At 38.6% G+C, this 25,750-nt stretch overlaps 2 protein-coding genes across 9 annotated transcripts in view; both read right to left on the bottom strand.

The window, feature by feature from the left end:
• The window catches only part of CR1L (complement C3b/C4b receptor 1 like), a 99,773-nt gene extending 96,424 nt beyond the window's left edge, over positions 1-3,349 (bottom strand). The window contains exon 1 of the mRNA XM_029231225.1: positions 3,124-3,349. Coding sequence (XP_029087058.1) covers positions 3,124-3,241 — 118 coding nt within the window. The 5' untranslated portion in view covers positions 3,242-3,349. The remainder of the gene's footprint in view (positions 1-3,123) is intronic.
• Positions 3,350-10,134: 6,785 nt separating this feature from the next.
• The window catches only part of CR2 (complement C3d receptor 2), a 34,378-nt gene continuing 18,762 nt past the window's right edge, over positions 10,135-25,750 (bottom strand). For 3 of the 8 annotated variants that reach the window (XM_029231220.1, XM_029231219.1, XM_029231222.1), the window contains 11 exons: positions 24,825-25,229; positions 24,267-24,443; positions 24,105-24,192; positions 23,667-23,749; positions 22,419-22,811; positions 21,199-21,384; positions 19,908-20,096; positions 18,569-18,592; positions 17,795-17,870; positions 13,621-13,726; positions 10,135-10,837 (listed from right to left, as the gene is read on the bottom strand). In XM_029231220.1, coding sequence (XP_029087053.1) covers positions 13,636-13,726; positions 17,795-17,870; positions 18,569-18,592; positions 19,908-20,096; positions 21,199-21,384; positions 22,419-22,811; positions 23,667-23,749; positions 24,105-24,192; positions 24,267-24,443; positions 24,825-25,229 — 1,712 coding nt within the window. In that variant the 3' untranslated portion in view covers positions 10,135-10,837; positions 13,621-13,635. Of the gene's footprint in view, positions 10,838-13,620; positions 13,727-17,794; positions 17,871-18,568; positions 18,593-18,738; positions 19,068-19,907; positions 20,097-21,198; positions 21,385-22,418; positions 22,812-23,666; positions 23,750-24,104; positions 24,193-24,266; positions 24,444-24,824; positions 25,230-25,750 lie in introns of those variants that run through there. The other 5 variants (XM_029231216.1, XM_029231223.1, XM_029231218.1 and 2 more) reach the window with 3 other exon arrangements.

Here is a 25,750-nt window from a genome sequence, read left to right as displayed (position 1 = left end):
ATATATACTTTGGTATTAAATAATATATGATATTTAATATGCACATTATGTATTATATAGATTAATATTATATATTATATATAATCTATACAAACTATAAGAAGTTAATATTAGATATTACATTATAATATATATTATATAACTAATAAAGTTGTTATATATAATTATATGTTTGCAATATACAATGTAATCATACATGCTATATTATATAACAGCATAAATATAGCATAATATGATTTATAATATAAATATAACAATTTATGTATATAAAACAGTATGTTATATTACAGAATATAACATAATTATATTGTTAATTTATATGTAATATGTTATATTATGTATATTTAAATGTTAAATATATTTAAACATGTATGTTTACCAAGTGAGGGCGCCAGAGTCTGCTCCAGGTCCAAAGTGGTCCTAGCAATGCTTCACTAGTGTGCTAATTTTTATGTAAAATAAATATCCCTGTGAAACATGCTTTACAATCTTTTTTTTTGGATTTACTCCTCTAGTGCTGTTAAAGCCATGCTCCTTCCACCCAGGTTAAGATCACTGGATCTCCCTTTTCAATCACCCCATGGCCTTCAGGCTCTTGTGTGACTTCCTAGTAATGGTTTTGTAGATCCCCATGGGGATTTTTCAGGTTATAAAACCCTGTCACACACACTACCTCATCTGATTTTTACAATAACCCTCTCAGATAGCAGAATGCCAATTATGTTTATTTTATATGTGTGGACTCTCAAGATCAGGAATGTTAATTGACTTGCTGTGTTCAAGGCTCCCAGTTAGTAAGTAGCAGAGGCTGGACAAACCAGAACCCTGGCCGCCTAATTAAGGAGATTTCATAAAACCCCACCACCCTACCACTCTGTATGCATACACCTTGGAGGCATAGCTCTCTCTTACATTTCTTTCAAACTCCAAAGTGCTGTGCACACTGTCAGCATTCCATCAGCATTTTCTTTAGCTAAATTACTTTGGCAAGTAAATTACTAGATAGTTTAGTTTAGGCTGTTTCACATTTTGAAGTTATTATGATGACCTTAGGAAATTTTGTTTTGTAATTAATAGTGTCTGGCAGGGAGGGGGAAGGGTAAGCTGGGACAAAGTTAGAGAGTAGCACTGACATATATACACTACCAAATGTAAAATAGAGAGCTAGTGGGAAGAAGCTGCATAGCACAGGGAGATCAGCTTGGTGCTTTGTGGCCACCTAGAAGGGTGGGATAGGGAGGGTGGGAGGGAGACACAAGAGGAAGGGGATTTGAGGTTATATGTATACATATAGCTGATTCACTTTGTTATGCAGCAGAAACTAACACAACACTGTAAAGCAATTATACTCCAATAAAGATGTTTTAAAAAAATTAGTTCTATAAATTGAACAAATGTTACATTAAAAATAAAGAGATAAATTGACATTGAAAAAAAATAGTGTCTGTGATTGTACTATAATAGTAATTTAATAAACACGGACAGGCTACAACAACATTCCAGTAAGAAGGGAGACAGATAGCCACAAAGTCCACAAAAATTATAAGCACAGGGCTTCCCTGGTGGCGCAGTGGTTGAGAGTCCGCCTGCCAATGCAGGGGACATGGGTTCGTGCCCCGGTCCGGGAAGATCCCACATGCCGCAGAGCGGCTGGGCCCGTGAGCCATGGCCTCTGAGCCTGCGCGTCCGGAGCCTGTGCTCCACAACGGGAAAGGCCACAGCAATGAGAGGCCCGCATACCGAAAAAAAAAAAAAAATTATAAGCACAGATTGCTTAACTTACTTGGCATGCTTCTCTTCTGAAAATAAAGCTTTAGGTTTTATCCCATTTCTTCAGTGAACAGGTTCTTTTATGACGTCTAAGGAGATAAGATATTAATAGCAATTTCTTTGGAAACTTGGTTTTCCTTTTCCTCTTAGAAGAGAAGGCACAATCAAATAATGAATGGGGCTTCCCTGGTGGCGCAGTGGTTGAGAGTCCGCCTGCCGATGCAGGGGACACAGTTCGTGCCCCGGTCCGGGAGGATCCCGCGTGCCGCGGAGCGGCTGGGCCCGTGAGCCATGGCCGCTGAGCCTGCGCGTCCGGAGCCTGGAGCCTGTGCTCCGCAGCGGGAGAGGCCGCAGCGGTGAGAGGCCCGCGTACCGCAAAATAAATAAATAAATAATAATGAATGCAAAACGTCTAGTGACGGCGAAGAGCAAACTGAGTTGTCAAGAAGAGGCTGGACAAAAATGACTGTCTCTTCAACCAAGATGTTGACATGAGTCTAAGCAACTAAGAAGACTTCTAGGAAAGCCAAAAATAAGAAGAGAAGGGTTCTAATCTCGGTTTACCTGTTTGAAGCTAACGGAAGGAAGGGAGGATGCCACATCAAAATTTTCATGATAGTTTTGTTCTAAACAATTGACTAAAATGGGACAATATGTAAACATCTCTACACTCTCCTTCTACTGGTAACCGTTACACTGAGGGTTCTGCAGCTTAGCTAGCTCTTCTAATCCCAAGCACCTGGGATCTGTAATGATGGCAGTGGTTGTTTGGGGTGTGGGTGGGGTGAATATAGACGGATGCAGGGCACTTTTCAGGTGATAATTGCACCCCCTGGACTGCTTGTCCAAACACTCTCCTGAACAAAGAGCTGAAGTAATGACGATAAAAATCAAGTGGCAGGCCCTGTGTTAGACCTTTGACAGGCTTTATGCCATTTAGGTACCAACCCCATGAGGTACAGAGATCAGTATTCGCATTGACAGATGACGAAACACATGTAGCAACTTTCCTCACAATTAATATGTTTCTAGGATTAGAACCCAAGTTTGTCGAATTTCCAACCCCCCTTTCTTTCCCTGTGATCAGCGCCTCACTGCTATAAGCCAGTCTCTGTATTAACACAAAGGCAAGCAATTCCGTGCAGCACCTGTTCATCGTCTGCGCTGAGCACAACATAAGCCCCCCGAAGAGAGGAATTCGACCAGTGCCAGCAGAGTCCCGGGACACAGAGCGGGAATCCCGGAGCCGACTTGCCTTCTCGCGCGCCTAGCGCATGGAAAGAGACACTTCGGGCGCGAGAGCCAGCGAGGTAGTGCCCGCCGCGCCCGCTCCCACGCCCGCCCGCATCTCACCCCAGGCCGCCGGCAGCGCGAGCAGCACCAGAACCGCCAGGAGGGCTCCTCCGGGGCAGAAGGCAGGGAACGCTGGCGGCAGGAGAGGCTCCCGGCTCCTCGGAGAAGTGGCTCCCATCGTCCCCAAGGGCCTCTAGTAACCAGATGCGATCTCGGAGAAAATCGAAGTCAGTCAGGGGAAAGTGCAGCCGAGAGAAGTACCACACACCCGGTTCCGCTCCCAGGGTCTGAGAAGCGTGGCGGAGGTTCCGGGACAAAAAGCTTTTGACCACAACTTCCCCTTGGTGAGCAAGGTCTTGTTTACTCCCAGTTTGCATTGTTTCTAACAAGTATCACTCCCAAAGACCACCTTAGAGATCCAGGTACAGGAGGAAAATCTGGCAGCGCTTTCAGCTCCTTGATGTATTCCGCGTGTGAGGATGGGCAGTTCGAGACAAAGGCGGTGGATTCTCACAACTTCGCTTTTATACACCCCTGCGCGACTTTTCCCCTTCTCAAGAATCCACGTGGGTAGGTCACCTAAAGAAATGCCTGCTTTCTCTGTTGAAGCAACTGTTGCAGGCAGCATGCTCAGTGTACAAGGAATATGAAGAACTAATTTCTTTATGTTGAATTGAGATACACCAAGCCACCGAAAGATTTTTTAAACGAGAGTGACTTAATCAAATTTGCATTTTTAAAAGTATGATTCTGTCTATAGTATAGAGACTGGATAGGAATAGGGCAACAGCGGAGACCAGCAAGGAGGCTTTTGCCATCATCTGGGTGGGGTTTGGTGGTGACTGTGACTGGGGATAAAGCAGACAATTAAGAAAGATATTGCAGATGAACAAAATTTGCTCAAGCATTGGATTTTGGTTAATTTCTTTCTTAAAGTTAGTGGTGAAAAAAAGAAGGAAATCTATAGTTAGCCCGAGGATTCAAAATGAATGGTAGTGCTATTTATTGAAATAAGAAGTATGGGGGAGGGAAAGGTAAGAATTCAAAGATGAGAGAAATGGGAGTGTGTGGTAGGCAGAATAATGGTCCCCAAGATGTCCCCGTCCTATTCCCCACAACGTGTGATATGTCACCTTATGTGGCAAGAGGGATTTTGCAGGTGTGATTAAATTAAGGAGTTTGAGATGGGGAGATTATCCCGTATTATCTGGGTGGGCAACATAATCAAAGGGGTTCTTATAAGAGGAACGCAGCAGAACAAAGTGGGAAAAGGCAATGTCTGAAGCAGAGATTGGAGTGATGCTGCCACAAGCCAAGGAATGCCAGCTACCTCTAGAAGCTGGAAGAGGCAAGGAACAGATTCTTTTCTGGAGTTTTCAGAAAGAGTCAGTCCCACCAACACCTTGGTCCAGCCCTGTAATACTCATTTTAGACTTCTGACCTCCAGAATTGTTAAAACAAAAATCTGTGTTGTTTTAAGATTCAAGGTAATTTGTTATAGCAGTAACAGGAAATTAATATGGAGGAGGGAGGGTAACCTGATCAAGGGAGAATGTCAAAAGCTTTTTGGATTTTTAACTGAGAAAGTTATGGTCATTGGGCAAATGGAGTTTCGTGACAGCCAGGAGGTGTGGGAATGTTCTAGGAAAAGTTTGGGAATATAGGTAGTTTGTTGATTATGAAGCTGGACTTCTAGTAAGGCCCATAATGAGGACTTCTGAAAAGGAAATGGATGGAAGAGGGTTAAAAATCTCAGGAATTGTTGGGTCTGTTAAGGGAGAACATGTACAATAAACAATAGAAAGATCAGGATTCATCTAGAGGTTTTTAAAAAATTTTGTTGAAGTATAATTGATGTACAATATTAGTTTCAGGTGTACAACATAGTGATTCAAAATTTTTATTGCTTATATTCCATTTAAAGTTATTATTGGCTATATTCCCTGTGCTGTATGATATACCCTTGTACCTTATTTATTAATACATAGTAGTTTGTACCTCTTAGTTCCCTACCCCTATCTTGTCCCTCTCCCCCTCCCTCTCCCTACTGGTAACCACTAGTTTGTTACTTATATCTGTGAGTCTGTTTCTGTTCTGTTATATTCATTCTTTTTTTTAAATTAATTAATTTATTTGTTTTTATTTTTGGCTGTGTTGGGTCTTCATTGCTGCACGTGGGCTTCCTCTAGTTGCAGCAAGTGGGGTCTACTCTCCATTGCGGTACATGGGCTTCTCATTGCGGTGGCTTCTCTTGTTGCAGAGCATGGGCTCTAGGCACACAGGCTTCAGTAGTTGTGGCATGCGGGCTCAGTAGTTGTGGCTCAAGGGCTCTAGAGTGCAGGCTCAGTAATTGTGGCACATGGGCTTAGTTGCTCTGAGGCATGTGGGATCTTCTGGGACCAGGGCTCAAACACGTGTCCCCTGCATTGGCAGGTGAGTTCTTAACCACTGCGCCACCAGGGAAGCCCTATATTCATCCTTTTGTTTTATTTTTTAGATTCCACATACAAATGATAACACACAGCATTTGTCTTTTTCTGTATGACTTATCAACCAGAGGTTTTTAACATTTTTGTGTATCATGGACCACTTTGCCTGTTTGATCAAGCAGGACCCCTTCTCAGAATTATTTTTTAAATGCAAAAAATAAAGTACATGGGATTACAAAGAACACTGGTTAAACTGAAATACAGTTCTAGCCACGAATTTTTGGAGGTCTGTGGTTCCTAAGACAAGAACTCCAGATTTAAAAATTAGTAGAAACAAGAGCCACTCATTTCTGAAGCAAGAGTCGAAACAAGTCGTATGGAGAGTGGAGTAATTCCAAATATCAAATGCTGTAGAGAGGAGAGGGGGGTGAGGATTGAAAAGATATTGTAGCAGATATTTCAGTAAATATGCTAGCTCTTTTCTCCTCCGTGCATAGATATGATTCATGGTGGAGTAAAGACACTCAAGGTTGAAAACTATTCTCTACTCAGTGTACTTTCACCATTGGAGACCCATGTACACACAGTCCGGCAAACCTATATCACTCAGCATGTACAACCTTAGCTCACAAAAACAATCCAGAATACTGTCTTACTTCATTTGTCCCTTTTATTCAAGTCTCACTTCCTACCCTCACTAGTTGAGAAAGGGCAGTGTCCCAAAGGCCAGATATATTCTTAATTTTCCATTGCTTTCCATTAGACTCTCTCCCAAGACTCTACTGCAAGAAACGTCTACTTTGATCACATCATTTACCACACCTCCTTTTTAATACTTTAATACCACTCTATCAAGGATTTGATATTATCCTTTCAAGATATTCTCTACAGAGCAACGGAAAAAGAAGCCAGATCATGGTAGACCATGGAAAAGGGAATAGAAAATTCAATTCCCCAGGCTTACCTCATATGCTATCAGAATATGCCACTCATTACCACTTCTTTTTACACTAACCTTCTAGCATCTGCTTCCTTCCCTCATATCTTGAAGGTTTTAGCTCCTAGCTCATGGCAAACTCCTCTACTGTTACTCCTGTCATAGTCCTCAGTGAATTGATATTCACAGTGATGGTATTTTCCAAATACCTGGCCTTTCGGCACCTTGACCTCTTCTCTGCCAATGATCTTGTTCTTCCTTCTACTCTGCCACTTATGCCCATGGCCATACCTTAGACCCTGTCATCATCAATTACTATAATCCCTTCATAATTTTGGCCATCCCACGGTCCAACCACCAGTCCTATCCTTCTATTTCACCTCTAGTACCCTGATCCCAACAATCTTTGTACCTCTCAGCTCCTACAGTCCATTGATCTTACTGCCATCTTTCAATCTCAAACCCCCTTAGTATCCTCACTTTCATCCTTACCAGGTTAAATTCCATGATCGATCATTATAATCACTATCTTGCATACAACCTCGGCTTCTTTGCCCTTCTCCCACTTTATCATATTTATTAAACGAACAATCTTGGTTAGATTCATTTCTCCATAATTTTGCCCCTGTACCCATGAAATTGAACATGGTTGGAGAAAAACACATATCCATGGGAGCTAGTCTGTTTAATGACAACTCATTTCAAATGGACCTTTGTAATGCTGCCTGGTGTTCTTACTATACTTACCTAGTCCATTTACTCTCTCATTCTTCCAAGAGACTATTTCAAATTTTTTATTTTGACATTGAACTCTGACTTCTCCTCCGTCATTCTTAGTCTCTGTTTATAGCTTTGCTTCTTTTTTTTTCTAGAAAAAAAATCAAAGAAAACTTCCACAAACTTCTCTCATTACTTAACACCAATACCCCTATCTGGTTTATATAGTTTCCTTATCTCCTCTTAGTATGGTTATACTGTTCACACCCTTATCGAAGGCTAACTTCTCCACTAGTGCACTAGATTCAATTTGTTCTTACTTGCTCAAAGACATCACTCCAGGAATTCCCCTCTTTCTCCAGAATCATTATTTTCCCCCTTTCTACTGGATTTTACCATAAGCATGCAAAAACATTTCTCCAAATGCAGCAGACATAGTCCCTCTTTGATTTTTTTGGTTTGTTTTTTGTTTTTGTTTGTTCTATTGTGTTTTGTTTTGGTTTTTTTTCACCTAATGTTTCTTTTGCTTGGAACACTTTCTGACCAGATATCTATCTGCATGGCTACCTCCGTCATCTCCTTGAGTTTTTTTGCTCAAATGTGATGTTCTCAGTGAAGCCTTCTCTGGCCACTATTTACAATTGCACGTCCATTCGGAACTTCCTTTCCTCTTTCTCTGCTTCATATAATTTTTAAAATTTTACTTATTTTTTCATTTTATTCCATCTGACAATCTTCTTGTTGTCTGCCTCTCTTCACTAGAATAAAAGCTACATGAGAGAACATGTCCATTTATCACTGCTATATCCCACAACCTAAAACACTACGTAGCACACAAGAATGATTTCTACAATTGTTTGTTAAGTGAATAAATGAAATTAGTAAATCAGCTAAGGTCAACCCCTTTTTCAGAAAATTTGGTGGTAAAGAGAAGGGAGATAGTTTAAGAGAGAAAGCATGGATGGTTTGGGGAGGATTTGTTTTCAGGCTTGGGGGTGGATATTTGTTGCTTTAACTGGGCCCCTTCTTCTGGAATTGGGCCCCTGATTTTTCCTCTTTTCCACAGTTCCATGTGGTTCAGGTGGACCAAGGTTTCTCAAATACAACACTATTGACACGTTGAGCAGACAATTCTTTGTTTTGGGGGCTGTCCTGTGCACTGTAAGATGCTTAGCAGCATCTCTGACTTCTACCCACTAGATGCCAGTAGCACTCCCCTCCTCCAGCTGTAACAATCACAAATGTCTATAGACATTGCCCAATGTCCTCTGCAGAGAGGAGGTGTGAGTGCCCCACTTGAGAACAACTGAGGTAGATCAATCCTATCCCTAGCTCTAAGCCTGGACAAGCAGCCTAGGCCTTGTCATCTGCTTATTTCACTGCTCTCATCCTAGTAAATGGATGAAATGGGGACATGTGATCCTAGTTGGACAAATCAGAGGTAATGAAGGCACTTTTGCAGGAGTTATTGGACAAGAGAAGTTCATTGTGCTGGAATGCTAAGCTGACGAGATGTGCACTTGGCATCATGAACAAACATTTTGCCAGTTTTTAGGGAGTGTCTATCAGAGAATGAGTCCAGCAAGAAAAAAACAGAACCAGGGAATGGAACAGAGTCCTGAGGATATGATTTGAATAGTTAATTCACATTTTGACTTAAGCCAGCTGCATGCTTGACCTTTTCTGTCATGTGGCATAATAAAATTCCTTTTTGGTTTATGCCAGTGTGAGATGGATTTCTGTCATGCAAGTGGGTACTGGCTTGAAAATATTTGTAGGTGGAAAAAAGAAGCCAGTGATGAGAGATGGTATTACTGAGGGAGCAATATCCTGGAAGAAACAGAAAGGGATGAGAAGAGAACTGTATAGTCTGTAAAAAGTGGTAGGTGGAAATGAGAATAAGGATGAGTAGGTATAGATAAGCTTGGAGGTGAAGGGAGAGGAAATAGAGTTATCCTGTGATGTTTTCATCCTCTTCTATGATAAAGAAGGAGAATAGAGTAGAGACGAAGGTATAATAGAGCAGATGGCTTGAGGTGCAAGAACAGATGAGTTGTAGAAAGGAAAATGGTACTGACTGTGAATGAATAAGATACCAAACAGCATACTACTTCTGGGTATATATCCAAAAGAACTGAAAGTAATGTCTTGAAGAGATATCTACACACCCATGTTCATAGCAGCATTACAAGCTAAATGTCCACTGATGGGTGAATGGAATAAAAAATATTGTATATACATACAGTGAAATATTGTTCAGTCTGAAAAAAAATTCTGACACATGCTACAACATAGATGGACCTTGAGGACACTATACTAAGTGAAATAAACCTGTCACAAAAAGACAAATACTGTATGGTTGCATTTATATGAGGTATCTAAAGTAGTCAAATTCATAGAAATGGAAAGTAGAATGGTGGTTTGCAGGGGCTGAAGGATGAAGGGAATGTGGAGTTACTGTTTAATGGATATAGAGCTTCAGTTTTGTAAGATGAAAAAGTTCTGGAGATCTGTTGCATAGCAATGTGAATATACTTAACGCTTCTATACTTCTGAACTGTATACTAAAAATGGTTAAGATCGTAAATTTTATGTTACATGTTTTTTTAACCACAATTTTTTTTAAAAAAGATGTCAAACAGCATACACAGTCTAAGAGAAAATGGGGAGAGTAAATCTGTGGTAGCCAATGAGCAAGATCTTATTTTCTCAATAATTGAAATGCTGGAACAGAGCAAACTGACAGCTGGATTTAGAGTGTGGAAGGAGAGAATGAGTGCCCTGGGGGAAAGTATTGGCTTGCTAAGCCTTGAGGATGAGGGAACTGAGTTTGGGGGTTGAGAGTTTGGCTAACATGACGAAGTGGTGGGATCCAGAATGCATCAACGTTAAATCAGGAACTCTAAAAACCCTAAGACTATGCCGTTATTCAAGAGTTCATTGACTCCAGAAAAAAAAAAAAATCACATAAGGCAAGTGTTTTTCTTTAAAGACAACATTTATTTGACTGATGAATGTACACATTATCAAATGACATTTTACAAGCAACTACAGTTACTTCAGAATTAAACTTCAGAATTAAAACTTGACTCCCATAATTTACAAAAATTGTGCAAATTGGAATTACTGAGTGATTATGCAAAGGCAACGTATATACGATGAGAAAAACTCAAACCAAGAGGAAATAAAAGTGAAACGTTTAACTATATCAGAGAAAGATACTCCTATTAAAATAAAATCAGACTTCCCCCAAAATGTATGCCCATCATAACCACAGGATATGCTTCATACTTTGCTTAAATAATTTAAACCACACTACAACCAAAAGTATATGGTAACAGTGAGTACGCTGATTATAAAAAGAAGAGTCTAGACACAAGAACAGCTCTTTTTAGTGCCTTCCTGAAAAAGGTGACAATTTTCAGAGCTATTTAACTGTTTATATCCATAGCCTGGCTCCAAATATGTCACAGGTGAGGCTTCAAAAAGTCCTTGAAGAGCACGTAGCAGTAAAACTGGGCTTCCATCTTTATCATCAAGCAAATTTTCTTTGTTCTGCTTGAGGCTAAGTGCATATAGGAGCTAAAACTTATGAAATAATCTCACTGATGTTGAGACCATGCCAACAGACTTGCTGATATTAGGTTTCTCTCCAACCAATGTTCAGTTGGGTTCCAAGCAACAAGGCATACTGAAATAGATGAATTTCTATTTAGGAGACAGCATGAAAGGCAGTGGTATAACTCAAGGTTTAAATATGAGCTTTAACATTCTCTATATATATACCAATTAAAAGTGCTATAAATAATGGAGCATCAAGCCTATGAGAAGGTATCATTCAATTAAGTGGTCCTTCTTCATATAACATGAAGTAAAGCAAATAATAATTAAATTTTATACTGATAAATATGAATAAAAATAAATGAGGGAGAAATTGAAGCAATGGTTTCATTCTCACTCATTCAAATATTCATTCAACAAACATTTAGGTAATAACTTTACTTTGGGTTCCCACGGCTTTGGATTTAGAGATCACTCTGGTAGTCTCTCCTGTTCTCTTCTTCTCTTTGGCTACGACTCACTAGCAACAAGGAAGCTTTTCTTCCTCAACTGCCACAGCAGTTTTTCTGTATCTTGTTTTTAGCACTTAATCTTACACTATGATATGTATATGTCTTATTTTTGTTACTAAAATAAGTTCCAAGAGGGCAGAGGTGGTATCTTTATTTTATATCTTATAGATTATGTAGGAGAAAGCAGTTTGAAGTCAGATTGGAGCTTGAATTCTACCTTTGCTAATTACTGACCCCCAAGTCTTTGGCCAAGAGAGCCTTTTTGCCTTGGTTTTCTCAGCTGGGATATTATATGCTCACCTCGGTGTTATCTTGGAATAATACACACCTTTTAAAGCTATAGTGAGGGCTAAATGAGATAAGGCATGAAAGAGCCTCAGCGTACGGCCTGGGCTTAGCAAACTGTCAAATGTTCACACCCTTTTTCTCCTGGGAACCTCAGGGGGACTCTTCATGTTGCCTGTCAACCTTTCTATACTCCCTATCATTCAGGCTTCAACTCTCATGGTGACTATTTAATACCTTCTCATTTCTCCTTAAATGTCTAACATCTCCTTTCCTAATCTCCCTCTCAGCTGATCATTTTTCTTTTTATTCACCGAGAAAACAGAAGCAACAGAAGAGAACTTCCATATGTGCTTTCATCATCACATCTCCCCACCTACCTTCATCTGCACCCATATATTCTACCTTCCCTCCTGTTACTAAGGCCATGCTCCTATCTAAGGTCTACTCCTCTGCTTAAGTCCTAGATCCCACTCCTTCTAGCTTACCCAGATGTTGCTCCAGTAATTCTTCCTTTTATTTCCTGCCATCATTTTCCCCCTTCCTGCTAAATATTCTCTTCAGCTTACAGGAATAACAGCTATTCCTCCGCTCTTAAAAATACTTCCCTTTCCTTCTTATTCTTGCCATTACTTATCTGCTCTTCTTTATAGAAAAACTCCTTGGAAGAGTTAATATCTCCTATTTCTCTCCTTTCATTCTCTCTTAAGGTCACTTCAATCAGCTCTAATTTGCCTCTTTCCTCTACACCAAAACTGCACTTGTCAAGTTCACCAGCAAATCTTGTGCTGCTAAACACAATGGTCAGTTTTCACGACTAATCTTTCCCGATCTCTCAGCAGCATTTGACAGGGTCTATCACTCCCCCCTCATTAAAGTTCTCTCTTTGCATGACTCTAGAGCACCACACTCTGGGGTTCTGTCCTGTATCAGAGCTGCTTCTTCACCCCTGTTTTGGCTCCTCCCCACTCCATGACTCCTAATGTTGGAGGATCCAGGGCTCAGCACTTGGACCTTTCCTCTTTGCTAACCTCTTTCACCCCCTTGCTGATCTTACTCGGTTTCATTATTCTGTACATCCATATACTGACAAGGCCCAAATTTGTATGCCAAGCCTGGTCCTATTCCCGAAGTGCTGACCTGTACATCCAGCTACCTTTTCGGCACTTGTACGTGGATGTCTATTAGATATGTCACACTTAACATCTCCAAAGTGTAACTTTTGCTTTTCATTCTCAGTTGTCATAATTAATGGAAATTCTGTCCTTCCAGTTACTCAGGCCAAAGAACCCAGGCATCATAGACTCCTCCTTTTCTCTTATATCCTGATACAAACTGTCAGCAAACTCTACTGTCACTATCTCAGGAATGCATGCAGAATCTGAACTCTTCTCACCAGCTTGTTGGTAGCCACTCACAATTTATTGGAGTTCTGTGATAGGGTCCACAGGGATTCCCCATCTTCCACCCGTGGCTACCTACACTCTCTTCTTAACACAGCAGTTAAAGTGATCATTTGCTTCTCTGCTTAAAACCCTCCAGTAGTTCCCATCTCAGAATAAACACTAAGCTCATTACAATGACCTAGCATACTCTGTAGGGTCGACCATCCTCACCCTCCTCCTGTACCTCTCTGGTTTCGTCTCTGCCGCTCTCTCCCTTGGTCAGTCCACGCAAGGCCACACTGCAGCAGGAACACACCACCTTATTATGATCTTTGCACTTACTGTTCTTTCTTCCTGGAATGCTCTTTCCTTTACAAGGCTAGTTCCTTACTTCACATTAGTCTTTGCTCAAATGTCATTTTCTTAGTGAGGACTTCTCTTCCAACTACCCTGCCCTATCTATCCCCTTTCCTGCTTTCTTTTTCTCCACAATACTTATCATGTTCTTATTTATCTTATTCTTAATTATTTTTCTATTTATTTAAATATTTGTTGAATAGATGAATAAATTTTAACAAAAACAGGAACGCAGTTGGCAATGTGAAATAGGTAAGTTAACAATTTTTGTGCATGATTAGTAAAGACGTGCAACAGAACCATATATATTTAGTACTATGCTTAGTGATAAATTTAAATTGAAGGAAAATTTGACATATAAATTAATAAGATACCAGTTTGTCTTCTGATTAGTTTGCTAGGTTGTATGGATCAACAGAATATACTTCCAGTGTTTCTAAATGAACGTCTTCTTTACGGCTTGTATTTGTATAGTAATTGCTAAGTGGAAGAAAAAAGAAAAAAGAAATTATTTACTCACTGGCTATGATTACTATAAAGGTGTAAAAGTTGTTTCCTTTCCATAATTCCCAACACCAGGTAAGTACTTTTCACGGATGATTTCATTTTATTGTCTTAAATATCCTATGAGGTAACCCCCATTTTTTGGAAAGACCCATGAAAATAACTTGCTAAGCTGCTAAGTATCCAAGACAGAAGTTGATATTAGGCAGGACTCTTAATGACTAATAACTATGACTCCCAGATTGAAAAAAAGTCATAAGCTTTCATTTTATAATATGATCATAAATTTACCTTTGGGGAACCAATCTTCCAATGTAACTTAAAAATAAATTTTTTAGATTTGATGTTTAATTCAAAATCCTTACATAGTCATGCAGCACTAAAAGCTTTAAATTATTTTGAAGACATTTTTACTTTTATTCTTTGAAAGCACATGTACTTTGCTGTGCTTCTAAAACTCTTTGCCAAAATTAGCAAAGGACAATAAAATGTGATTGTACCATCATGTAGAACTCTGAGATAAATTAATACAAAATTATTGGGTAAGAAAGATTACTGTTGAGGGTACTTACAGCCTGTCACTCACTATCATATTTAAGAGGTCAACTTACATATTTAAGGGGAATATACATTAAAATTATTACAAAATGATAACTTTTAGGTTAATGTGAGATTTAGGTTTTATTAAAATATCTTAGAAGACAAGAAAAATAATAACATAGTCTCTTCTTCACGTGTTAGGATGACTTTTAAAAATATTTAATTTTGTTACTAGACATCAATTTTCAAATGATTCATTACTCATCTTACTTACAAAAAGTATTTAAGGCAACTCAAATGTCTACATCAAGTATCAGAAACTAAATTGAAGTCAGTTAGAAAATGGAAATAAAACAAGAGAGTGATGCTTAAGAATTTAGTTTAACATATATGTTTGGTTCGTATCAACTGAGGCACTTACATATAGTATTGGATAAAAACATGTTAATAACCTTAATAATCAGACTGACACATTATGAATTATTTGAGCTTGTAGGCATTCCTGAACTTTGCAAATTTTCCTACACATGCAATGCTCTGATAGCAAACTTAGTAGCAGGAAGGAAGGAGATAGAGACCACATTTTCTATTTTACTTAAATTTCTAGTTAAATTACCCTTGGCTAAAATTATCTTCTAACTTCCTGTGAGGAAAGCCATGCAAATGACATCCCTAGTTTTGTTTTCTTGAGACCTTTTTCTATCTTGAATTCTGTGAAACTATTTTCCCCTTTCATCTTACTTCTGACTGTTCCTTCCCCTCCTGCCTCTTAAGCATTACTGCCCTTCTGAGATCTGTTCTCATCCCTATTTTAATCGTCTATGTTCTGTTCAGTACCAAGGCTTCAATTGTGATTTAAATGTCATCTACCTGAGTCCAGTCCTCTCTCGTGAGTCCTATGTCATGGGTGCCTGGAAGTAGTAGGTCAGAACTGAACTCATCATCTTTCCCCACAAACATGTCCCTCTCTTCTTTTGATGAACCATTGGGTCCACCCAGTGACATCTGCTTGACTCATTCTTTGTGTCCCCTTCTCCGCACATTCTTCAATTCACTAAATCCTGGAAAGCCTATCTTCTTCATAGTGAAAGTATTTCTTACATCTATTCCATCCTCTTGAGCCCCACACTGCTGCTTTGGTTGACAGCCCAGTACCGCCCCTTCTTTTGAAAATGCAAATCTGAACGTATTATTTCTTTGCTTAAGATTCTACAGGATAAACACCAATTCCTTGTCATCACATGCAAGGCTTTTGATGATCTAGCTCTTGACCATCTTTCCAGATTTCCCCAAGACTGTTAAATTAAACATTAGTTCAATGGGATGTTAAAAGCATTCATTATATGAGAAAAAAAAAAAGTTCTGCAGTCCAACTAGTTTGAGAGATTCCTTTTTAAAAAATTAAACAAGCGTCTCTATTGTAGGACTTTAAATATTCTCATGGTCATTGTGAATCACCATGAGAAAAATGTAGTATGAAGTATTTCCCAATCTTTTTTGATCAGAGAGCACTGTTTCTCCTGAAATCATTCACAAAACCAGGGTTATGTGATACATACTCTGATAAACACTACTGCCAAAAGTACATCTCCAATGTAGACCCTTGCAAGACCAACTGTGCTCAGACCCTCCCAGGCTTACAGCAAACTATTCAGGTTCAAAGATGCCACTATTACATAGTTTCAATGTAACCCCTTCATGTCTGATGCCTGCCCTAGGCATTATAGAACTGTGAACAGTGTAATCAGATCATTTAGATAGATCCTAGTGACTTGGCATGTTAAAGTAATTTTGCTGGGGTTTGTGGGTGACATGTTTAGGGTGACATGACTTGGTCATCCCCCACTGGAAGTTACCTAAGATTTGGTAAGACTTTACATAATTATCCTCCCTAACACTAGCATGTATGGAGACTTAAGAACCTTAGCACATGGAACATTTCCAGGCTGATACCTGATGATATCATTTGCTAAAGATGTATCCTTTGCACCTATCAGAATATTCTGTAATTTCCACAAGGTTTATGTGGTCAGAGGGGTCTTTTATGCCACTCCTCCACATAAACCTATGCCACCTTCACCTTCAATCACCATCACACATACTATTTTCCCAGTCATGTCAACTGCTTATGTAGTTCTCATAATATATGATGGAATGACAAGCCTCTGGGTCTTTGCTCAAACTGCTCCTTCTACCTGGAATACCTTTCTCCCCTTGTTTACACTCTCTTGAGATGAATCTGATATATCTCCTCCACTATGGAAACTTTTCTGATTAAAATTCCCAAGCACTGTCCATTTGATTGTGTCCTCACCAAATATCACATGACCCACTATGGCAACATTACTTTATGGATGCAAATGTTTTCTAAAAAGAATAAGTTAAAATGTAAAAGTATGTCTAATTTCTGGTTAATAAAACATAGCAAAATATAGAAACCTAGTAGTATATTTAAGGAGTCATGAAAACAACCAAGTGAGAGAAAAGATTACTTGAACAAATAGAAAGGCCTAGTAAATTTCTGAATGGGAAAGCATTACAGAAAATGTGCCAGTTTTCAACGGTTAATCTATAAACTTAAATGCAATCACAACATATCTGTTTTTAGAAAATGACAAATCATCTAATACTCCTGTAAAAACAAACAGAAGAGACAGGAAAAGCTTAAAAAATTATAATGACGGGGTTCTTGCTTTATCAGATATTATAATAGTAGAAAGCTGTACTATTTAAACACAAAGTAGTTTGTGATAGAATAGACAGGTCAATACAACAACAACAACAAAAGAATCCAGAAACACAATACATCCAGATATGTTAATTATTTGACATATGATCAAGTTAGAACTAACCTTCTAGAAAGGCATTTGGCTATATTTACTAAGCATCTAAATGTTCATACACTTATCCCTAGCAATTCTAGGAATCTAGGCTAAGGAAATAAGGAGATGTGGAAAAAGTTTCTTTAAAGGTGTTTCTCATATCTTATTTATTATCAAAATAAATGTGGAAGCAACCTAAAATTTCCACAATATAGATACATATAATAGAAAAATATGCAATTAAGTAGGTAAGAAGAAAACATGATTTAATTAAAAAAAAATCTGTACCTGAGGCTAAATGAAAAAAAAATTAAGGCAGGAGACTCTCAGGCCAAAATTTCAGTTTTAAAAGGAAAAAGAGGAATAATATAAGAAAAATGATCATACCTGTATAGGAACGTACCAAATACCTGCAGTTGTTATGACTGGGATTTTTTTCTGTTTTCCAGATTTTTTATTATGTATAAATAAACATAATCTGATCTGAATAAACATCATTCAAATAAAATTAGTTTGTTATCTTTTAAGTTCTTACAGAAAGGGCCTTCTATTTAACACAAGATACCTTATTGCAGTTATCCCATTGCAGTATTCATTTCATTTAACTTGTCCTTCTGTGTTTAGTTTCAGGCAAGAAGTCAAAATCTTTTGTGCGTTTTGATCAAGCATGCGTTGAACTTACCGTTCTCTGTGTTTTAATATCATGCGTAAGGTGATAGCACCCAAGCAGAAAAGAGTGACTACCCCTGCCGAAAAACCTAGAAAACAAATCAGAGTATCAAATGCTAGAAAAATGTGACCTACCTTGTTTTGAAGTGACTGTGGGGCCTATTCCTAGTGGTGGGGAAAATGTTACGTGACTTTTCTACTTGTTCTTCTTCAGCCATATAAATACTGAATTCCTAGATCATCATATGTGGGCCTAAAGTTTTGGATTCAATCCAGTCCATATTTAATCTAAAGGACCAAGCATTTGACCACAGGGCTCCAGTCAAGTTTCTGTTGAGCTTTTCTGGTCTTTTCAGTTTTATCAGTAATATTCTTGTCACTGGGGTGAAATTAGGAGCTCAGGACACCAGGATCCCATGACTTTGCATAGCAACATTTAACTCTCAGTTGTGAAATATATTTTGTTACTGCAGAATAAGCCAGCCTATTTTGGTAGTAACAAAATCATGCAAAAGACCAAGAGTTAAACTAAATTTTTGGTAAACTTTAACTTTCAATTTAAAAACTGGGAATAGCTGTTCAAGTCATTTATTCCATGCTATCCAAAAGTGACAGTTTGTGATGTGAAGTGCACATTAAAAGATCCTTAAAACACTAAAAAAAAGATAACTTCTTATGAGTTAAAGTGAAAAAAAAAATTAGCAGTCAGGATATAGGGCCTCACATTTTACATACATTTTTATAAATCACCATTAGAAGTTTTCTTCAAGTATTTAAGAAAACTTACCACAAATAAGAGGAACAAGTGAGCCTAAGGAGAATACAAAATCATGAAAATATTAGTCTAGTTGCATGGTTCCACATATCTCAAAGTCCCACGGTAATGTCCCAGAAATTAATCTCAGCCCCCTCCTCTCTAAGTCTACTTAAAAAGAGGTATTGGAACCCTGAATTATACCCACTCTTTCTTTTTTTTTTTTTTAATAAATGTATTTATTTATTTATTTATGGCTGCATTGGGTCTTCTTTGCTGCGTGCAGGTTTTCGCTAGCTGCGGCGAGAGGGGACTACTCTTTGTTGTGGTGTGCGGGCTTCTCATTGCAGTGGCTTCTCTTGTTGCAGAGCATGGGCTGTAGGCGCATGGGCTTCAGTAGCTGTGGCACATGCGGGCTTCAGTAGTTGTGGCTCGCGGGCTCCATAACACAGGCTCAGTAGTTGTGGCACACGGGCATAGTTGCTCCGTGGTGTGTGGGATCTTCCCGGACCAGGGCTCGAACCTGTGTCCCCTGCATTGGCAGGCGGATTCTTAACCACTGTGCCACCAGGCAAGTCCCTACCCACTTTTTCTTCGTTGCTTATGTAACAACTCCCTTGGCCTTTACATTTTTTTTTCCACCTTAATTAAGTTGCGGTAGTTCATCCATGAAAAAAACCAATAAAATCAGCTTTATAATCAGGGATTTCTCAGGTCAGAATGCAAACATTAACTGTTACAACAGGTTGGTTAACATATTTTTGGAGGCCCCTGTCATATTGCTAAGCACTTATAAATTGAGATTCAGCAATAACAGAAGTCTCAGCAGCAACTCCTTTCAAAATACAGTCTATATCTGTGGATTCAACCAACCACAGGTCAAAAATATTCAAAAAAGCAAAACATTTCATAAAGTTCCAAACAGCAAAACTCACCCTGTGAGCCCAGCAACCATTTACATTGTTTTAGGTATAATAAGTAATCTAGAAATGATTTAAAGTATATGGGAGGATATGCACAGGTTATATGCAAGTACTATGCCATTTTATATAAGGGACTTGAGCATCTGCAGATTTTGGTATCCAAGGGGGTCCTGGAACCAATCCCCCTGAGTATACCAAAGGACAACTCTATAAGGTTGTTAGTTTTGCACCTTTTAAGTTAGTGCTCTTCTCTCTTTATTTTCTTTCTTTACTTGAAAGTCTCACTTTTACTACAATAGACCACCAACTTCAAATTCGTCTGTTACTATACCACTGGTCACAGACCTATGTCAATTTAAAACCCAGGAGTCCCTAACATTGAGGGAAACTGCTCACTCTCTTCTTCCAGTGAAACAAGTAGGAGCTGCAGTGAAGCCCTTTGCACTTACTTGGGGATTTGCAAACAGCCAGGGGAGGGTTCCATCGGTGATCTTCCTGACACTGGCTCTGGGGACTGCCTTCTAGGGTATATCCATCTTCACATTCTAAAGTGATGACAGCTCCATACTGATACATTTTTCCAGGCTCCAGCCTACTCTGGATTCCATTTATTTGATCTGGGAAGCTACAGTTCACCTCTGAAATTAAAGAAATCTAGTTGAAGCTGAGTCATATTTTGACATTTTACCAAGAACGTAGATACTGCCCTTAATGGAAAGGTTTATGGAACCAATTTAGTTTATTCTCAGTTAGTAAAACTTCACTAAAACAACACAAAATGATGTCCTAGGCATAGCCTTTTAGTGTCAGACATCTACCTCAGGAACGTCCAGGTAATCATACTAGATTACTTTCCTTCTTTGTGCTTTAGTTTCTAAACCAATAATGTTGAGTAAATTTTATGGATTCTTAGAGAAATGATGAGGGCTGAATGGGTAACATTAAGACTTCTGAATTTTTGTTTCATCAACTTTGAATCTTATTCTCCAATTCTTCTTACATGTAAATGCTTCCTCATTTCTTCTTTCATCTTTTCAGTGTAGGGGCCAATAGTGTGAGATTTTGGATTTGAACCTGACTCTAGGATTTTCTAGCTGTGGGACTTTGTGTAAGTTACAAATCTCTCCATTCTACTGGGACCTCATCTATAATACAGGGGTAATGGCACCAATCATTGATATGGTTCTCAGGAGGATTAAATGAGATAATGCATGCAAAGTGCTGTGCACAGTATCTGGCATATGGTAAGAAGTCTCAACTAATATTCAGTATTAAGTCATTACTCATATTTCATATGCACTGCTTATGATAATGAAAATGACATTCTGAAACTTTAATAAAAATATACACATAATCCTATCACCACTTAGAGGAAACATACTCAAAAGATAACTTTACTTTTTATGAGTATTTTGTCAAATGCACACTTATCATAACTGTAACCACAGTGTAAATTCAATCTGTACTTTAGTTGTTTGATTTACATAAAGACTTCAACTTTCCATATTTAAATGACTACATAAGTGATAGCTCAGATAGCGCCTCAGCCACTTTTCTTATTTTGCAGTATTTAGATGACTTCATCTATTAATCCAATTAAATTAATCCAATTAAATGCATTTAATTAAATGATCCAATTAATGCATTTATTTGGCTATTTTAAGTTGAAAGTACCTAACTGAATATATCTATTTGGGACAAATTTTATTTAAAAAATAAGAAAACAAATAAACAACACACCTTTGCAATAAGGGACAGGTCCGTTCCAGGTTCCCTCATGTGTGCAAAGAAGGACTGCCTCTCCTACAAGCAGGTAGCCTTGGTTGCAGCTATACAGGATTGACATTCCGGGAGAAAATCGAGCTATGTCTCCACCGGTATGATTTCCGTGGGGGATCTTAAACGGACGTTGACATCCTAAGAAAGCTTAGACACCAATTTAAAAAGATCTTTAATTTAGTACAAAGGAACGCATAGCCAGCAAATGGGTGATAGCGATACAGAAAGAAGGCAGGCAACAAGGCAACTAGTCAGTATCCAAAAATATTCATTTAGCCCAAACCAAACAGTACAGGACAGAGATTTGCATTTCCTACCTATATCATATATGATCTGAAGACAAATGTCAAATGTAAGATAATGAAACATCAGTGGTTACAGCCCACAATTGTAATCTATCAGAGAATAGTAATCTTTTCTTTTCTCTTTAAATGGTAAAAAGTTCAAGTGTCACACCCTCAAATATCTACAGGAGCCAGGAAGTGAAGCCACCAGATATGGTAAGTCACAGAGCACCTGTCCTTCTAAAAATGGCAGCCACTGCCCAATTCAAGATAATGGTACCTTGCAGGAAAGCAGAGGGGGCCCTCACTGTATCACAGGTTCACTGTTTGCCTTGGGTGGTGGAGATGGGTTTCATTTAAAATAATACTGTGCTAGCCAAAGAAAACAGTTTTGAACTCAGTTCTTGGTCGCCAGTTGGCAGCCTCTGTTGTAGATAGCCACTGATAGGAATAAAACTACCGATAATAACTAAAATTACAAGACAATTCAGTGAGTTTTAAGGCCAGCTCCATTCTCCAGAATACTCAAAGATCCCTTTCTGGCTGGTATCACAGCCTTAAATATCAAATTATCAAGCAATATTACTGCCAAACATTTGCCCAAAATGGTATGTGCATTTTCCCCATTCTAAAGTAATAAAAATAATAAACTTGGGAGACTCCATCAGTTTCAAAGTTAACCATTATCCTTTCATGTACCTTTTTTCAACAAGCTTAGAAAGAAAAGGGAAAAAAAGAATGGGCTGAGAAGATAAGGCAAGGCAGGTATTTTGTAAAATAATATGACTGCCTTAGCTTTTACTTGCTTTTCTTTAGGCGGCATGGCAAGTGCAGGTTCAAAACCCTTTTTCTTTATTCTGTGCAACATCCCATATTTTAGTCCTGAAAAAATCTTACCCTTTTTGATACAAGTTGGTACAGCTGGCACCCATTTGTTGTCAGTATGACACCTAATCAAGTGACTCCCATTCATGATGAAGCCGGGATCACAGGCAACATGTACTATGTCACTGTGGGAGTATGAAGAACGAGTTTTATTCAGCTTATATCCATGTGTGACTTCTGGATTAGGGCAGTGAGTCACAGGAGGAGATTTTATGCACTGTGGGGGAGGTCCACGCCAAGATCCACGTCCTTTAGAATCACTTATGCACCGTATACTTTTCTCTCCCAGAAGATAGAATCCTTGGTCACATTCATAAGAGACTTCATTTCCATACAGAAAGTGTTCTGCCATTACACCCCTGTGCCTCCCATTGTTAATCACTGGTGGAGGTTGACAGTGGATAACTGCAGAAGAGATTAGGAAATTCTACTTCAGCTAGTACACCATGGTGGACAGTCTTCAATCAGATACTATAAAACTAAATAATGCAACTGCATGTAGTGCACGTAGCTATTAAGTTATTTAAATTTTAGATGCTAGATGATGTTTTCTTTTAAAAAGCTTTATTAAATTTTTGACTACATGAATAACACATACTCATTCCAAAAAAAGTTCAGAAAATACAGTAAAGTATTAAGAAAAGAATAAATACAGCTATGTTCTCATGAAATAGAGAAATAGTCTATATTTGTTATTTTTAAAATTTTGAGCAATTAGCAGGTATATGGCAAATACAGTCATTCCTCGGTATCCACAGGGGATCGGTTCCAGAATCCCATATCAATACCAAATTCTGAGATGCTCAAGCCCCTTATATAAAATAGCATAGTGTTTGCATATAACCTACGCACAACCTCCCATATACTTTAAATCATCTCTAGATGACTTATAATACCTAATACAATGTAAACGCTGTGTAAATAGTTGTAAATAAAATGTAAGTACTAGGTAAATAGTAGCCAGCACATAGCAAATTCAAGTTTAGCTTTTGGAAGCTTTCAGGATTTTTAAAAAAATATTTTTGATCTGCAGTCGACTGACTTCATGGATAAGAAACCTGCAGATACAGAGGGCCAACTGTACTCATTTCCTACTTGACAATTTTGTTTCCCAATGTTAGTACCATCCAAACACTAAAACATGTTTCTTATGTACACTGAGCTAGAACACATCGACTGTTAAGGTATAGATTAGTTCTGTAGTGACCTGTTCTCTTTAACTCCCTACAACCCACTGACAACTTTTTTTTTTTAACTTACCTTTACAAAGTAGAATCTTTTGGAACCAAACCCTATTCTTATCATCTTGACATTTCCGATAAGCATGTCCAGTCAACTTGTACCTAGGGAGAGATTATAATACGTTTTCTCTTCCTAAAAATCACATCTCTGAAACCTAGCCTCCTCAAACCACTAATACAGAAGCACTTCTAAATAAGAAATTTGGCAGAAAGGAGTCAAAACTCCTGGCCCTTCAAGTAAGCAAACTACTTTAGACTTAGAGTTACTCCCAGCAAAGCCATTTCCATGTCAAGAAAGGACTGAAAAGTCAGAGATGCTACTTAGATCTTTGGAACCTCACAATCTCTGTTAGTGTGACAACGAGGAACCTCTAGAGGGAGTCACCAAGACAAACTGAGGCTAGAATTAATGCACAAAGCAAGGTGGACACCCTTTCTGAGAATGAATCATACTTACCCATCTTGGCAGGACATATTAACTGGTACCACAGGTGAACCAACTGGAACCTCTTGAAGACCTTCTTTCAAAGGTTGGCATGGTGCTTCTAGAGGAGCAAAGTTGGAATTACTTACACATGCCTGATATAAAAGAGAAAGACAACTCAGGAACTGAAAGTACCTTCACACCGAGGGGCAGAAGGACTCCAATTTCCTGAAGGCATACAGTGAACGGATCTGTTTCCCACAAGCAAGTAGCCAGGATCACAGGTGTAGTCTACAGTCATCCCAGAGACAAAGAGGACCCTATTTCCACCTGTATGCCGACCATGGTGGAGCCCAGAAGGTGGCTGACAGCCTAAAGAAAAAACTTCCCACATAAATACCAACAAAAACTCAAGAACGCTAAGTATACAACGTTTGACAGTAGACAGTCTGAAACTTTTAAGCCAAAGATCATCAAGCTCTTATTCATTACTGAATGCTTTCTACTCTTTTGAAGGTACCTGGAACCTTAAAAAAGATCCTCTCAGTTATCTACCCTGACTGTATCCCAGATCAAAGGGAGCATTTGCACAGAGTATATACAACACACATAGACTGTTTTGTTACAGAATGGAAGAAATGGGACAGTAATCTATGCCCCCTTGCTTTTTTCCATAACTCTAGCTTTGGGTGGGAGATAACAAATAAGAATAAACAAGTAAATACCTCACTTTCCTCTCCACTGAGTTTTTACCTTTTTCACAAACTGGTATTTCAGGATCCCAGGTGTTATTGGCTTTGCAACGAACCTGACTGCTGCCCTTCAAAGTAAATCCATTATTACACTTGAATATCACACTGTCATTGTAGAAATATGGGGCTTCCTTGCTAGATATCTTGTATCCATTTGCAATGTGGACATGTGAGCACTGAACAGCAGGGAGGGAAAGTTTACAGAGAGGAGCGGGGCCACTCCAGATGCCCGTCTCTTGATCGTTGCTTGTACAACGGATGGTGCTCTCCCCAATGAGGTTGAACTTCACTCCTCTCTCTGGCCCGGGGTTACATGTGTAAGTGACTGTGGTACCATACAGGACATCTGAGGAACTCCCTGTGTGTACTCCATTGTAGATAACAGGGGGTGGTGGGCAGGTGATATCTGGAGAGATGAAAAGTTACTGTACAATTCTGTTCCAGTATTAAACACCAAAGAAGAGAAATGAGGTTGGTATGAATCTTTTGTTATCAGGTTTCTTGAAGGATATGGGTGAGATGTGATGATATGCAATCAAAGCTCAAATTCAGTTTAAAAGATTTCATAGGAAAGATTTTTGTAATGTGTTAAAAGTGAAGATGTAGATCAATATCATATTGTAAGGCAGTAAAGTCTGATAGCAAATTATTAATTAAGAAAAGAATTCTTTTTTTAATAACCAGCAGGTCAATAAAAGGCACAGGGGGATAGAATTAAACTTTTTTGAGATGGTACATTTTTTTGCTGCGGTGATATGATAGACTAGCCAAGAATATTTATTGTTGATTGAACATCTACTTTTTGACAGGCAATTGTCTCATCTGCAAAGGAGGTATAGTACCATTTAATTATAATAACTTTGAGGTCTGCAGTCTGATGCTAATGTTACAGATAAGAGGCTAGAGTTCAGAGAAGTTACATAAATT

This window comes from Monodon monoceros, unplaced genomic scaffold, assembly GCF_005190385.1.
Source record: "Monodon monoceros isolate NGI ecotype Baffin Bay Population unplaced genomic scaffold, NGI_Narwhal_1 Super_Scaffold_18, whole genome shotgun sequence".
NCBI lineage: Eukaryota > Metazoa > Chordata > Mammalia > Artiodactyla > Monodontidae > Monodon > Monodon monoceros.
The sequence above is the reverse complement of the archived record's forward strand: the minus strand, read 5'-3'. Positions and strand labels throughout refer to the sequence as shown.